The sequence below is a fragment of the Ascidia mentula genome, chromosome 4 (genome assembly GCF_947561715.1).
Source record: "Ascidia mentula chromosome 4, kaAscMent1.1, whole genome shotgun sequence".
In the NCBI taxonomy this organism is placed as follows: Eukaryota; Metazoa; Chordata; class Ascidiacea; order Phlebobranchia; family Ascidiidae; genus Ascidia; species Ascidia mentula.
Genome location: NC_138569.1, coordinates 18,616,514 through 18,631,327, shown reverse-complemented (window position 1 = coordinate 18,631,327; position 14,814 = coordinate 18,616,514). Strand labels below are relative to the sequence as shown.

Below are 14,814 nucleotides of genomic sequence, written 5' to 3'. Positions count from 1 at the left end.
TGTATGGTGAGGGCGGTCGTTGGTGTTGGGGAACGGTCGTCACCACTTGTTGTTGAGTTATGCTGGTTTGGTACTGGCTTTGTTGTTGGAGTACTTGACCGCCTACAAAAAACGTTTTCAAACCCGTAAAGTGGTGTATGCCTATATGCTAATCGGCCTTCTAATAAACACTATAGACCTATATTATGCCCGGGAGTAGGCTACTCGCTACGAGATTTTGCAATGCATAATAATATGCAAATACATCTTTTAAGTACAAGTTTGGCTGCTAATAACGGTGTTTATTTAGGAATAATGTTGAGCATCAAATGTAGTTTACCGTTTGTCTGTCCACTTGCACCCTTCATTTCAATAGCCAAATCACGTTATTGTAACATAAAAGTCAAAAGTTGATGCATATCAAACATACATTCAAGTATAAGCCAAGGCTATAAGTCTTTATAAAAAGTAGCCCACAATATTGTTACGATTGCAGTCAGTAAAAAATAATTTCAATTTCTTAAATTTTATTTACCTCCTTGTTGCATGTTCCCCCACAACATCCAGGACCCAAACCAGCCGCGTCCGTTGCTTGGCAACAGTACTTGGCGCTTGTGATACAAACACCCATTGCCACAAAACTCAAAGCGCATAACATACCTTCCATGGCAACTCCAAACGGATAAGTCTGCCAGTTGTAAATTTGTAAACGCCATTTCAAAAGGAAATAAAATTTAGTTTTTTTTGTCAAACAAGTTTAATATTTTCCGACTTACACTTCCATATACGAAGACAAGGCCAAGTGAAAAGCATACAAGAATGAAGGAAAATACTGATGCGGCAATTGAAAGACCCATGTGAGTGTTTATCTAGACAAATAAATGTCATTCGTGTAACCATCTTTTTTCTCAAATTTTTCACTACAGGTCTACATTAATTACTTTGTTACTATACATTTATTTATCGAATTGCGCAGACCGTAGACATAAACCTACCATACAAGGAGTGACAGTCTTCTTACCGCATATTACGCCCATCACACCAGTGGCCAAAATCTTGAATAAAACAATAGAACCGAAATTGATTTTGTAATTAAAGTTTAAAAAAGTTTTCACCGACCCAAAGTCCGCACCAGACTCCTTCAAAGTAATTGTTGTACGTCACCAGCGTGGCGTAACTCGAATACCTCCTCAACTTCACGTATCTCGCCGTTTTCGAATCCACCATCAGCATCAATCCAATTGTTGTGCACATGATACCGATCATAACTTCGGTAATCTGGAAGACCATGGAATGAATTAAATTACGGGCAAAACAAGTGCATTAAAACAGAGCATCTTACCCCAAGAGCACGCAGAATCCGTTTGACTTTGCCGAAAACAGTTACAGTGGGGAGCGCATTAATAGTTTGCAACATGTTCACAAGGTGCTTACCAACTTAAAACTACGAGAAAATGTCAAAGTTGGTAGTGCAAGCCAACGCTGTACGTTTCTGACGAAAGTTAGGTGTGTTGTTATCTTCACATTAAAACTATATGGTAAGAAACGGTTTCTACCCAAAAACTCTCACAGCAACCGTTAAAGCCCTAGTTGCAAAATCACTTGTTCGGACTAACACCAGCAGTATCCAACCTCTGTATGTCCATTATATATACCCCATAATGCATGTATTCATATTGTATACATAACCACCGACATGTTAATCACCGATTACTCATATAATTTATATACAGTTTTTTTCTGCAAGGAATGAGTCTAGTGGAAAACAATGAAGGGCCGATGTACCGTATTGTTTATTGTTAAACCATTGTTGTTATTGCTATGGTTTTCAGTACTTGTTGTCTAAACACGCCGTTTCTGTATGAGGACATGTAGGCCTACCAGTTGCGTCATCTTTGACTTGTGTAACTTGAATTAAACTACTTGAATGAGTTGCTCGTTCGCGGCGCTAAAGAACAATATATGTCATCATAATGCAGCAGGCAAATGGAAAGATGAACAAATGGTGGTAAGATCTAAATACTCTTGAAGTGCAGTTGCCAGATATTTATTTCAAAGCTTTAGTAATATTGCTCCTAGTTTGGTGCCCAACGGATGACGGTGATTCTAAAGTCAAGTCTTTGCTTGGCTGTTCGGTCAGCAAAGTCGTCTGAAAGTCACACCAGCTACACTGATGAGACCTTTTATGTCGAAACAGTGACCATCTGTCTGCAGCTTACACAATTTAGTAATATTGTTTACAATCTTTTGGGCTAATTTATTGTTTTGACTTGATCAGTTTATTTTTCAAAATATCAACAGCAGGCACCATCGACTAATTAGCCTTAAGGCGTTCATTTTTTCGTACCAAAATCTGTATTAGAACTTTATTGCATATGTTTGCAAACTTCATATGGTGACATTTTTTAATGTGAAAACACATTGAAAGTAAGCAAACAGGTTTGATGCCGTCGCTACATGTTTAAATATATGTAAATCACCACAGGAGATCATTTTTGTAAGTTTATTCTGGAGCTGCGGAAACTGCAACTATGAAGGAGGGGCATTCCACAGTCAACAACGAGAAAAGTAACCCAAGCACAATCAGCACAACCCAACACAAGCGGAACGCGGCGAAAAAATAAAGAACAAGGCCGATCGCAAACATTCTGCTTATAAAAGGACTCTAGACTACGCAACCTGCACCCCCGGCGGAAAAGCCGAAGGCTTCCAACATTGTCCCGTTGTATATACACGCAAAAGGCAAAGAAAACTGGTTGGCTGAGAAAGGGAGAAGGCAGACGGAAGTGAAGGGCAACCCCGACATGACCGAAAAAATGTGTAGCAACTTTAGGGCACAAGGGGACAACGTACACGACAGCTATACGGGCAAACGAGGGAATTTTCTCTGTTGTTGTGATGAAGTAGTTCCGTTCGCAGTTAGGGCACACGTATACACAAACGCACACACACTGAAGACACGACTGGAGTAGCAACAAGGTGCACCAGGGAGAAAGAAGCTCCAGTGACGGTTTTGAAACCCTAATTCCCTTCTCAAAATCCCCATGATTGTTTACCATAATAACGCGCATATGATTTTAGCACTTTATATATTTTTTTCTAGAATCGCGTCTGCAACTAGGCCGCTGTTGGCGGTTGGCTGAAATAACGTTGAAAACGTGATGGACAGTTAAGGAGCACTCTGTTATTATAGATTGACGATCACGGACGCACTTGACACCTATGCGATTCACATACAGCACCTGGAATGTCTTTAAAAGTCTATTTCGCGGCAAGTCAGTTACAAAGCCGTCGCATTTTATTATGGTCGTTCACTTCGAGAGTACGTTTGCTTGTGCGAAAAGTATTGGCACTTGGTGGGTTTCTAAATCAGGGAGGCAAGACCAACCGACCTGCTAAGGGACGCGGCGGACAAGTGGAATGTGCGTCGGGGCATACAAAATCGTACGAAAATGAACTGGGCTTTGCAAAAGTCGCTTTCGCGAAAAAACCGCCCCTGCCTCGGAAACGCACAGCAGGCCTGAAATCTATAAGCAAGTCAAGAACACTAATAAAGAAAAAAGCACACTACGTACAAACTTTCGAACTCGTTAGAATTTCGCCGGACGTGCCAGTGCAACTTGTTTGCTGGTATTACCAGCTACAGTCGCGAAATTGTGCGGGTATTTCCCACGACAGACAAGGCAAATCATTCTGTTTTAGCAAAACAATGGCTGACATAGCAAGCGAAAATTCAACGAAACGATTTGGTCCGGGTACTTGGTTGTTGTAGCTATAAGCTGGACTGGGTGTAAGCACCAGGCTTGCAACTATATTGCGTGGTAGGAACGCTACCGCGGGCAAAGAAACAAAAAAAAACAGTAACAAAATTTCGATTACGGCTGGCGAACGTCGCCGTTAAAAATAGCGGTCGAACGGAATGATAAGGTAAGCTTGTACGGCCACAGGCACGAAGTTATTTTGTCCAACTTTAGTTTAGAGACGGGCGCACTTGACTTACGGAAACACACACGTGACCGCAAAAACAAAAAAAGTGTTTTCGGCATGAGTGATTTTTGCCCATTGTATGAACTTTATTCCAACGCAGTTGAACACCAATCAGCTCGCCTCAATTGTAAAATGACGTCGGAGGCAGCGGCTGATTTGATGAAGTGGATTGGTTGATCTGCAGTGCTGGTACATGAGGATAGCTTGCCAGTTCGGGGTGCCAGGGATACTGGCTTCCGATGGGCGGTGGGTGCGACCCGTAGGTGGGTGAACGTCCCGGTGGCGATGGTATGTAGGGGTGTTTCTGGTGAGCCTGGTATGCCCCTGGGTGCGTAATAGGTGGATATGGGTGGCCTCCAGTCTGGGGGAAGTGCATGTCGTGCGTGCGGTACAAGTTGTGTTTGAATTCCGGGTAAGCGTATGTGTGTTGTTCCGGTTGCGGGTTGAGAGAGGCAGCAAGACCCTGGAAGTCGAACTTGTACGCGTAACGTTTGCCGTGCACTTTGGTCATGATGTTCTTGTCATAGTAGTATCTGCAAAAATAAAATATACAATTACGTAAATCTATCCAACCCAAAACCATCGTTGCGTCCTTGGGCAATAAGGATGCCGCATTGTAAAGCATAAAATATTCAATATACTGCCTTGCATATATAATAGAACTGCGGTGTATTTTTATTTTAGGTTTATCGTTAAAGCAAACCGAAAAAGCAGTTGTTTTAGATCATTTTTGATTTAATCTGCATATTTAGTGTGTGCTTATTTGCTACAATCTTGTACCTCAACGCCCGACTGAGCTTGTCGTAGTTCATATTCGGCTTGCTCTTTCGCTCCCCCCAGCGGCGCGCCACGTCGTCGGGATCGACCATCTTGAATTCTCCATTTGTCCCTTCCCACGTGATCGACATCGAGTTGCTTGGATCGCTCAGAAGTTCAAGCAAGAATTGCCAGAGTTGGATCTGACCACTGCCTGGGTTACACAGGCGAGCACTGGTGGGACCGAACAACTTGTAAGGGTCGATGTTAGCCGAACTGTTCGGTGTTGGATTTCTTTGCGATCCTGGGGAAAAAACGGTCGTCCTCAGTCTGATGAAAAATTTTACTTTATACTAGGACAAAAGTTACAGAGGTTTCTGGATTTCCAAGAGATTTTTTTGTAATTAATCATCCACAAGTTATGTGAATTCTGTGATTTTTTCAAACACATCAGTGCAACTAAAAAGAAAAAACTGATTCAATAACTCAAAGAAACAGATGTTCAAAATTATTTTCATTCGGTTATCATATAGCCGAAAGATTTCGAAACTTGCGTGATTTGGATCGCGCTATCTTGTGGCAAATTTTAACGTGTGGTTTCCTGTTGTTTTTTTACCTCCTTATCAACGGTTTACGGCTATTGGTTTTGTATCATCAAGGTTATCAAAATTTAACTTGTGTGTCAAGTCCCAAATTATACCCATTTTAAATGAAAGTACTTTAGAAGAAACATGCCAAATATTCCACAAATATTTTAACTTGTTGCAATAACGTTTTGACTGTCATCGTCACATACACTTGATAGTTCACAATCTCGCGCAACCGAAAACGCCAATTAAAAAGATCGTTTAAATTAACCCAGGACTTTATTTTACGTTCTACAGTCGCTTTCGAAAATAGTTTTTTTCCTACGCAAAGTGGAGGCATTCGGGCTATTACCATGCACTTGCTTCAGAGCGCCAGCGGAAAATTGGGCTGCAGTTTTTCATTGTAATTTGATCAGCGGCGCGGCCGAGGAGAGGGCCAGGGGGGGCGATTCTCCATTAATTGTGTTGATCAGAAGCGCCAATGCTTTCGCGGTGGCATCGCACAACGCGCAGACAAACGAGTAAAGGTTTCGACGGCACTTGGCAGAGCGCCTAAGATTGATTTGGTACGAGCGATGAAGAATCGAGGGCATTTCCTTTTACTGTGCTCTCGGCAACACTGCTGCCTAAACTCTGTGTGCACACAACAGAGTTGATATAGGTTATTGGTTCACGAAACACGAAACCTCGCAACTACAAGTGGTGCAACTTTCTGTAGTTTGAAACTTGGTTCATCAAACACGCTTTGCAGAATTAAGGAAATAATTTTACTTGAAAGCTTTAGGTCAAAACTTGAAAATACGCAACAGTATTCACGCCTCAGTTACTACCGCTCACCTTTACTTTCCTGGTTGTTGTTAAAGTTGGGCGGAAAGCGGCCGGAATTCCTTCCCGGTCCACCGGGTCCTTCATTGAATCCCGGATCTCCAGGATAACCGGGTCGTTGACAATTTGGAACCCCTGAATATCTGTAGCTTCCTCCTCCTCCCTGAATTATGTTTTCCACGTCGTCGGAACTCAGGTTCGGCAAAGGTCCGGTTTGTCCTGAAAGCGGTGGACAAGTTACGGTAAAGCATGCGTATAATTGTCATTTGCAGTTTACGCCATTTGTGTCAAATTAATTCACAGAGCACACTTTCTTTGTGTAAAGATGGAAGCAATTGGCACCAAGCAGTCGTTTTGTATTGCTTAAACCTTCCGTTGCGATACCGGTTTAGCACAGATAAATATTAAATCATATTATCGCATTGGATGGCTAGAGGGTACTTCATAAATGCAAGGTAATTTTTGACACCAATAAACCTTTTATTGTAGGTAGATCCAACGTTTTTACAAACGCACAAGTGACAAAAACATCAATTACTTTCTAGCCAAAAATGTTGAAACCAATTATGTATAGGCAGGCAGTAGTTGCTCCGTGCATATTGAAAAGCAAACCTATGAATACGCTGGGTAAGGACTTACGTCTGAGGTAATTAAGATGACTCATGAAGACGTCAGCATTTTTTGGGGTTGTGATGCGATGGAAGTCTTCCTTGGTGAGAGCACACAAAGCTTTGCCGTCAAACTCGGCGAAGGCGGCCGTATCGACACCAGTCAAAGTATACTCAGTGATTGTCCATTCAACCCACTCTCGAACGTGGCCGTAAGTCCATGCCATAGGATCTAAATTTACAACAAGACTTGGTTGCTGTAAGTTGTTTTAGTAGGGACGTTTTTATCAAACTAGGAACTTAAAACATGTGTTGGGAAAGTCATATCATAGGACAACATGTTCCACTGTAAAACATACCCTGTTCAGGTTTTACATCCATGCAAGATTAATATATTTGATGTGAATGTAAAAATATCTTCACCCAAATTCAAAAAGCTCAGCACTATATTTTAATGGTACACTTACCAGCTGGCACAATGACACGTTTGGTTGGCTCCCCGTCCCCACCGGATGGGTTGGAGTTCTCGTTTGGGGTCGGAACTGTTGATCTCTGCGCTTCTCCCTCTCCGGAGGACGTCGGACGTTTTCTCGTTCCGTTGTAGGCCTGGTCGTATTCGTAACCGGGATCCACTGGGGGGTAGCAATGAGGGTCGAGCATCTGGGACGGAGAGTGGATTGAGTTCTGCTGTGAAAGTTGTCCCGGCATGGGAGGGCTTGGTCCGTGGTGGTACGAGGCTGGTGACGATTGGTTGTTGTAGCTTTGGAAGTTGTACTGGTGCGTGTTGGTCGGCGGTTTGAAAGCCGACCCGGTTGAGCTGTAGTCGAAACCGCTAGAAGCGGTGGTTATGGCTTCAGTGCCTATAGCGCTCTGCGACTTGGGCGTCGGAGGCGTAGGAATGCTTCCCGTTGGCAGCTGATTGGGCGACGAGCGCATTTCCGGCAGCGAACTGCGGCTGGAACTGGAGTAGGGGCCTTCACTGGGTGGTCGGTAGTCAGACAACGACGCCTGGCCATCGAGGCTAAACTGTTTGGACATTGGAGGGCCTCGCATTCTGGCGTTTCTGTTGTTGGACAGGTTGTCGTTGCTGCTCAAATGATGTGTGGTCGCGCTGCTTGTAAGGAACGACGAAAAACTTGAGGAGTCATTGATGTCGGAAGCTGATGTCACAGCGAAGGTGTCGGCCGAGGTTTCCGTTTCGCCTTTTATGTCAAACTCCTCTTGTCCATTTAACTCGTCCACGCCGTTTTGGCGCTGAGAGCCAGCGCCCAGGTAAGGGTCGCGGTTTCCCGGAATCAGTGAACCGGGACTCCCAGATGCGGCACTGCCTGGACCGCTTCCCCCTCGCTTCATATTGTACATGTTCATATTGCAAAGACTCAGGTCGGTGGCTTGGTCTGCTGGGCTCAGGGAGAACGATCCATTCACGGTGTCCTCGAGGGCCGAAGCTTCTTGCTTCACTTCTCCGTGGACAGTTGTTGTAAGGTCCGACGCCGTTCTTCTGGATTTGACCGAGAAATCTTCAGGAACCGTGTTTACACTGAAAACAAATGAGAAATTTGTATTTTCGGATTTTCCTGATAACTTCAAGGCCTACAAAGACTTTTGTACATTTTTTACACTGAAGGCAGGAAAGCTTTTTTTAAATGTTTACTTCAAAACTACAAATTGTTCAAAGTTATTGGAGGTGCTAAAATGACCAAAAATATGAGAACAATTTTTAATACGAATTCTTTTAAGCTTTATTAAAATGATTGCTTTTTGGAAGTAGTTTTTTGGTGGCAATATATTGGTTTGGCAAACGCTCGATATCGAATCCAAAAGCAAACAGCCTTCTAAAAAAAGCATGAAAATTTTCCATCGGGTCAAACAGTTTCGGGAAATTTACCCTCACTGTGCGGTTCGGAGAATCTCTCTTCAACAAACTGATGCAAAAAGGCGTAAATTGTTCGTCAATGACGGCATTTGCAGTGTAATTCTATCTTGGTACATTTTATCATTTTATCCCTGCTATTATTATACATGCTGGTCAACATATGATATCAGACATGGCAAAGAAATGCTAAATCAAACTTTACTACATGAATATATACACGATTATTAAGTGACATTCAACTACGGTCCAAGTCAGAAACCAATTCACATTATATGTAGAAGGGAGATAGATATTTGCATTATAAAAAATCCCTTGTGTGCAGAAGTGTTTTACATTGCAGATAAGCATACGGATGTTCAGAATGTTGTGGTATATATCGCCGCGAAAAAAATTCCTCTTGCTGTTTGGCAGCAATTTATTGCACCATGTGAATCATAAAATCGCGCCTGGTAGTGAAACTGTTACGACAGGCAGCGCAATGGCCAGATCCCCTTGTTTTTCAATAGAGCGCATGTGCTGCCTATTGTTTGGTGTGCGTGTCTGGGTCCACGTGGTGGCTGTTGCAGTCAGACCATTATTATATGCTGGGTTTTCATTTTATCGACTGAAATGTAATGACGTTTTAATTGAGTGGAAACTAGTAACATGAAACGCGATTCAGATGAGAACAATTTTTTAGGTATCACAAAACAGAAGTAATTTGTTATGGTGTTATGGTAACTGTGCCTGCATGCATGCAAGCAAACAAACACACTCACAACCTGCGTATTTAAATAGTTCTATTTTCTGATCAAAATACTTGCCTCTATTTAATAAAAAACACAATGTTAGCATGCCCTTATTTTGTTCCTTTTCCTGTATGGTTTTGTGAACTTGAAGTACGCTCATGGTATTTTGTTTACCATTACTATTTAAAAAAACTTAATATCGCGTTTCGATAAGTAAAACCAGTGGGGGAAGTTAAGCATGGCCCGGAAAGACTTAACTGTCGTGACGGAAGCGTGCAGGAAAGACTGATCTTCTAGGAAACTGATAGGTTGTAAACAAGTCCATGACTGATTGTCATTTGCGTGAAGCATCGTAATATTTTTAATCATTCATTGAACGCTTTTTGCTGCAGTTGCTTGCGACCAAACCCCTTGGTATTCATACAAATAGGCTCGGGAGTTGGTCGCAAAATATAAGGCATTTTTTATTAGTTGTAACTTCCTTATATAATCCATGGATTTTTATGTGCTGATTTACGGATTGTTTAATATTTTTATCCATCCATACACTTACCTCAACATACTTGGGTCTAAATGGACCCTTTGACGTTTGAATAATGTGCTGGTGCGTTGAACAATGGCTTTAAAACTGACTTCAAAAGCTGTAAGTAAATATGCAAAATTATTCAATACTTTAAAAATAGAATTTCGGAAATACAAACAACGTGGAATCGTTTGACAAAGTTAAATCGTTAAAAAAAAACTAAATTTAAAATCGATTTGTATTTTTAATTAAGCTAAAAACACTTTTACTTGTGCCATTGATAAAAATAATGCATGCGGCCTAAAAGCTTGTGAAGAATTCAATGCTATTTGATGAGAAAACGTTTTAATTTTTTTGCATTTTGTATTTCGCAAACGCAGGAATAAGTCCTCGCAAAATTGAGTCGAACAACTCAAGGGTGGACAACGAAGCAACGGTTTTCGGCCACAACGACATGGGACTTGTTGCAAGCGCACATGCGTACAGTTAAGGCTAAACAGCACAACAGGCTCAACTGAACGAGCAAACGAGTGAAAGAACGAACCAAGCGCTCGCGTTTCGCTGCAAAAGAGGAGAATGGCAGGAGAAGAGCTCCTAGGAGAAGATTGTTGCAGGCCTATAGAGGAAATGACGTCACATCCTGTAATCCTGTATTCAGAGTACGGCGAGCAGGCTGCTTGCAATACGGCCCGGGTGCGGGATCGGGCGCGAGCGCGTGGTCTCAGGCAATAAGAGAAAAGTGGGCGTACTGTGGGAACTTGCGCCTACTCGGCGTCGCTACCATCGTCGCGCTAAGCCTTAGTCCCGGACGCTGGCAACGTTTTCGTTTCGGAAGCTGCCGTGCCACAATACTGCGGAAAGCTGCAAAGTTTTGACTTGGTTGCGCTTTAAACATACAACATCGATAAAAGCGGAGTTTTGTATTATTAAAAGCGCGCGCTATAACACAGGCCTGTATATATGCTTGCGACCGATCGATCACGCGAAGATTGCTCGCGCGTATCGTGGAAGTTGCTGTAGATCGGGCATCCGGCTCCCCTGGTGTCCTTGGGTAACTGAAGATTGGTTACATCCCGTAGTGGCCGTCTGGTGTTTAATCACATACACCAACTGCGACGCGCACACCCTAGCGCAAAAAACGCATTTTCCGCGAGGAAGTTCGATATTTAAACCGAAAGATACCGACTTCCTCATCGGTAAGTTTCATTTTCGCACCTTTGTCCTGCATAACGACGAGCTGTAATATTATATAGTCTGTGCGATTCAAACGCGTTTTAATGTGGTGGGTGCTGTGTTCTCTTGCTGCTGCTGTCCTAGCTGACGTGCGGTGTGGTGTAAAATACATATAGTTGAAGGGAGCACTTCTGTGGGAACGATGGTAGGCCGTTTGGACCACGGGCAATGCGAAGCGGTCGTGAGTCCAACGCGATTTTGTCATTGTTGGCCTCGCTACTTTATAAATTAGAGGAAGTCATCGCTTATTGTTCGCTGTGGAGCCTGTCAGCGGCGCAAGATGACGCGGGCGCGAACACGCAAAACTCGCGTGCAAATGACACGCGCGCGACACGACTGCTGACGCGCTGCTGTATTTTCCATATGTGCGACGTGAACGCTGCAAAATTGTTTTTCAACGCGTTGGGTTTGTACCACGGTCTGCATCCAAACTAACTGCAACGTACAAAACCAACCACGAGCGTCATCGGGTCGCCAATTACGCAGCCTCACTCCGACTCGCAAAACTACTGCACGTAAATTAAAAGTAAGAAACCAGTCCATTTTTTAAACGTGTCAGCGCGAACGAACGGGATTAGCTTATTTGGTTAAATGTGGTCCTCGAATTGCGTCAGCTAATGTCGAATGGCAACATATCAATGGGCGGAGTTACGCGTTCACTGGACCCAACGCGCACTGGCAAAGTGTACGTTGTCGCCAAAAGTGCACAGAAATCGGAATTACATCGGAAAAACTTGACTTCCTAAGTTTGCTGAGATGTCACTACAAAAGCCTCACACGCCTTTGCGCCGCCCATATACAGATGACCCACCTTCGAGTAACGGTGTCAGATTGTGTGTTTTCATGCTTTTACAAGGTTATTCTCATGTAATTTAACGTATTGTATGACGTAATTTGTTAGATTTGAGATCGCTGGCAGGAAAAATTCCAGAGCGGTTGCATTGTGGAATATTGAAGTAGAGAGAAATAAAGCACGACAAAAGAAATAACGCAAAATGTGGGGTCATTTTTTGAAATTCTATTCAGTTGCCTATCTCACATGTTTTCACATGAAGTACTGTGTTACATTCCACTTGCTAAAGTTTTTGTGTGATTCTTTGCATGTTGCGCGTACAAACTGTGTAACAACTAAATGCAAAATTATCTAATTTACATTTAGCGACATGCGTTTTGTTCTGTGAAAAAATCCAAATGCAATATTTTCAACCTCCATCTACGGGCATTTATATTTTGTATATTTTCAAAAATGAAGATTTAATTCTCAACGTCATTTTCTTCTAGTATTAATGTGAACGTGGTTTTCTTCACAAGGTTATCAGCCCAGCCATAAATATTAGCCCTAATACCGCAAGGCAAAAAGCGGATAAAAAAGTAAATTAAAACTTAGTCTTGGTACTGAAAACCTCAACCAGTATTTAAACAAGTTGTAAGCCACACCGTATCTCAAGATACGGAAAGCCTTCATCAACGTTCCGCAATTATTTTACAGATAAAGTAGAAAAAAATTTAAGCCTAGAAATGAACCTGCAATAACTTACCTGTTGGAAGACAATCCACAAAGGATGAGAGGAGATGCTATCTTCCGAACCGGATGAGCTGGAAGCAATGCGGACTTTCCTGTCTTCCGTCGTGAAAAGGAAATGACTGGCCCCTCGGCAACGCTGGCTTCACACAATGATGTAATACAGCAACTGCCTAGCTAGCAACACTTCTGGTGTTCCTCCTTGATTGCGAATCGATAAGACTATGTAGCTGAAAAAACAACCGACTGCCGTTTTTACTGGTGTCAAAAGCTCGCTTGCAGAACGACAAAGTGCGAGTACTATTTTTTTTCAATCGCGTTCGTCGGCACGATAAGCAAACATATGAGAGCCAGTCCACAGGCTTGAAATTACTCCGGGCACAATTGGAAGTACAGAAAACGTGGGGTTTAGTGGGCCATACTAGGCCTGACGCGAGCATTTTCAGCGCTGCGTGTTGTGGCGTGAAGCAGACTAATCCCTACGCCATGCATATGACGCCGCCAAAAACGCAACACCGTAATCCGTCGGCCACCAGTTCACTCATTTATTTTTTTTAGCAAAACTGATTCTTTGAAAATATTTTAACATTTTCTGGCATTGGTAATATTTATATCTTATATTTAATGTTTGTACACGACACATCACAAGACTTTAAAGAGTAAGTTCTTACAACTTGTCGCCCCAAGCTGCAAATTAAAGTCCGGAAATAAAATACGCGGAAATAAAAACAAGGACTTATTTTTTTTGATTTTGTTGATCGGTCGCCTGGGTGATTTCCCTAGCGCAAATTACGTTAAGTTGTGTTAACAGGGAAGCGTGTTCGACGTGATGAACACTTCCCACTCATTTAATGTCGCCCAACATATCACAATGGGCCCCGTTCGTGGACTCAATGTGTTCAACCCTATATTATGATATTTTACTTCAACAAATTCGTATTTTTATGCCAAGATTTTTAGGAAAAACCTATTTCATGGTAAGTCTCGGATAAGGCAAATAAGCCAAAACAAAATGGCGGTTTTAGCTGCTGTCTAGCTTTATACATTGGGCGCAGTATCACTGGTAGCCTAGGCTTGGTTTGTGTAAACTTTATTTTTCTTTCTCCATAACCTTGTTCGCAAAAATATTGCAATTTATCTGAGATATTTACTGCAATGATTTTTTGATGTTATTTCGCGAAAGAATTTATAAAAAACATGTTAGATAACATAGTTTTAAAAATAAACCAAGCAATAATTTTGTTTCCAATATACACATACTGTTTTGGCATATTACACAAACAATACAAAAAAATTAGGGTCAATCTTGTGTTAGTAAAATTAAGAGCAAATTACAATGATTGTTTCCAGCATGTGCTGTCGATTTCACGTGTCATTTAAATTGGCAAAATTGGCCACGCTGGCTTTTAACTGTAGCTGAATTTGCCACCAACTGACAATTAGGAGGGCGCGTATGAGCCATGCTTTCCTGACAGCGGAAAAATCTTAGGGCGATTTCCCGAAGGTGGAACTCAGTCAAAACACCTTTCGCTTTTACGTCGCCGACACAGGCCGACATTTACCTGCGAAAACTTTACCCTTTGCACAACCTGTTTTGCACCGGAATTCCGCGGTCATCCCGTGACGGCTAAATATACATTTCCCTCGACGCAAAAGGCGAAACGCTATCGCCCGGCGAGGATATTTGATGCGTAAGATCTTTTTCCTGCGTTTCCTGCCAATGTGACTGCATTTTCCGCTGTGGCCTCCATGACTTATGCGTGCTTGGTAGCGCACGAGCCTGGAGTCAACAAGGGCGCCTACCCTTTCTCACACACGATTTGGCCCAAACAAGAGCCAGTATCGACGACTGCCCTGTGTATGCCACGCACATCATGGAGCGTTCGAAAGACTGCATATAGCAGGTGAACGTACGCTCTCACGTGACACACCGCGCATGCGCACTGCCGGAGCCATAAACGGCACAACAAGGCCCACGCCATCACGATTCTGCGCGCGCGTGTGTGCGAAACTGCGCGATAGAAGAATTAACCAACGGCTTCGCGCGGTTCGTGACACGGACCGCCCAAAACCCCCCCATTTTTCACCAAGGGTTTTGCTTAAGCCTCGGGGCTGGATTGAAGCGTGCTATTTGTCAACGTTGTAAGCATCAGTTTGGTCCCCCTTAACGCGCCTGCTGCTCGTTGGAAG

The 14,814-nt window shown here is 42.9% G+C and overlaps 1 protein-coding gene across 1 annotated transcript; it reads right to left on the bottom strand.

Annotated features, from left to right (window-relative positions):
* Positions 1-2,492: 2,492 nt before the first annotated feature.
* LOC145897268 (uncharacterized) lies at positions 2,493-13,347 on the bottom strand. The gene is made up of 7 exons (XM_082985472.1): positions 12,641-13,347; positions 9,900-9,987; positions 7,210-8,282; positions 6,774-6,974; positions 6,147-6,353; positions 4,747-5,026; positions 2,493-4,499 (listed from the first exon to the last, which is right to left on the bottom strand). The coding sequence occupies exons 2-7, from the start codon at positions 9,905-9,907 to the stop codon at positions 4,088-4,090; spliced, it is 2,181 nt and encodes a 726-aa protein (XP_082841598.1). The 5' UTR covers positions 9,908-9,987; positions 12,641-13,347; the 3' UTR covers positions 2,493-4,087.
* Positions 13,348-14,814: the final 1,467 nt, after the last annotated feature.

Bases quoted from the DNA above. Each gene is read 5' to 3' on its own strand.
- LOC145897268 (XM_082985472.1), bottom strand. The intron at 5,027-6,146 runs GTGAGCGGTAGT...TTTTTTCCCCAG, and splicing joins CAACAACCAGGAAAGTAAAG to GATCGCAAAGAAATCCAACA. The intron at 4,500-4,746 runs GTACAAGATTGT...TTATTTTTGCAG, and splicing joins AAGCTCAGTCGGGCGTTGAG to ATACTACTATGACAAGAACA.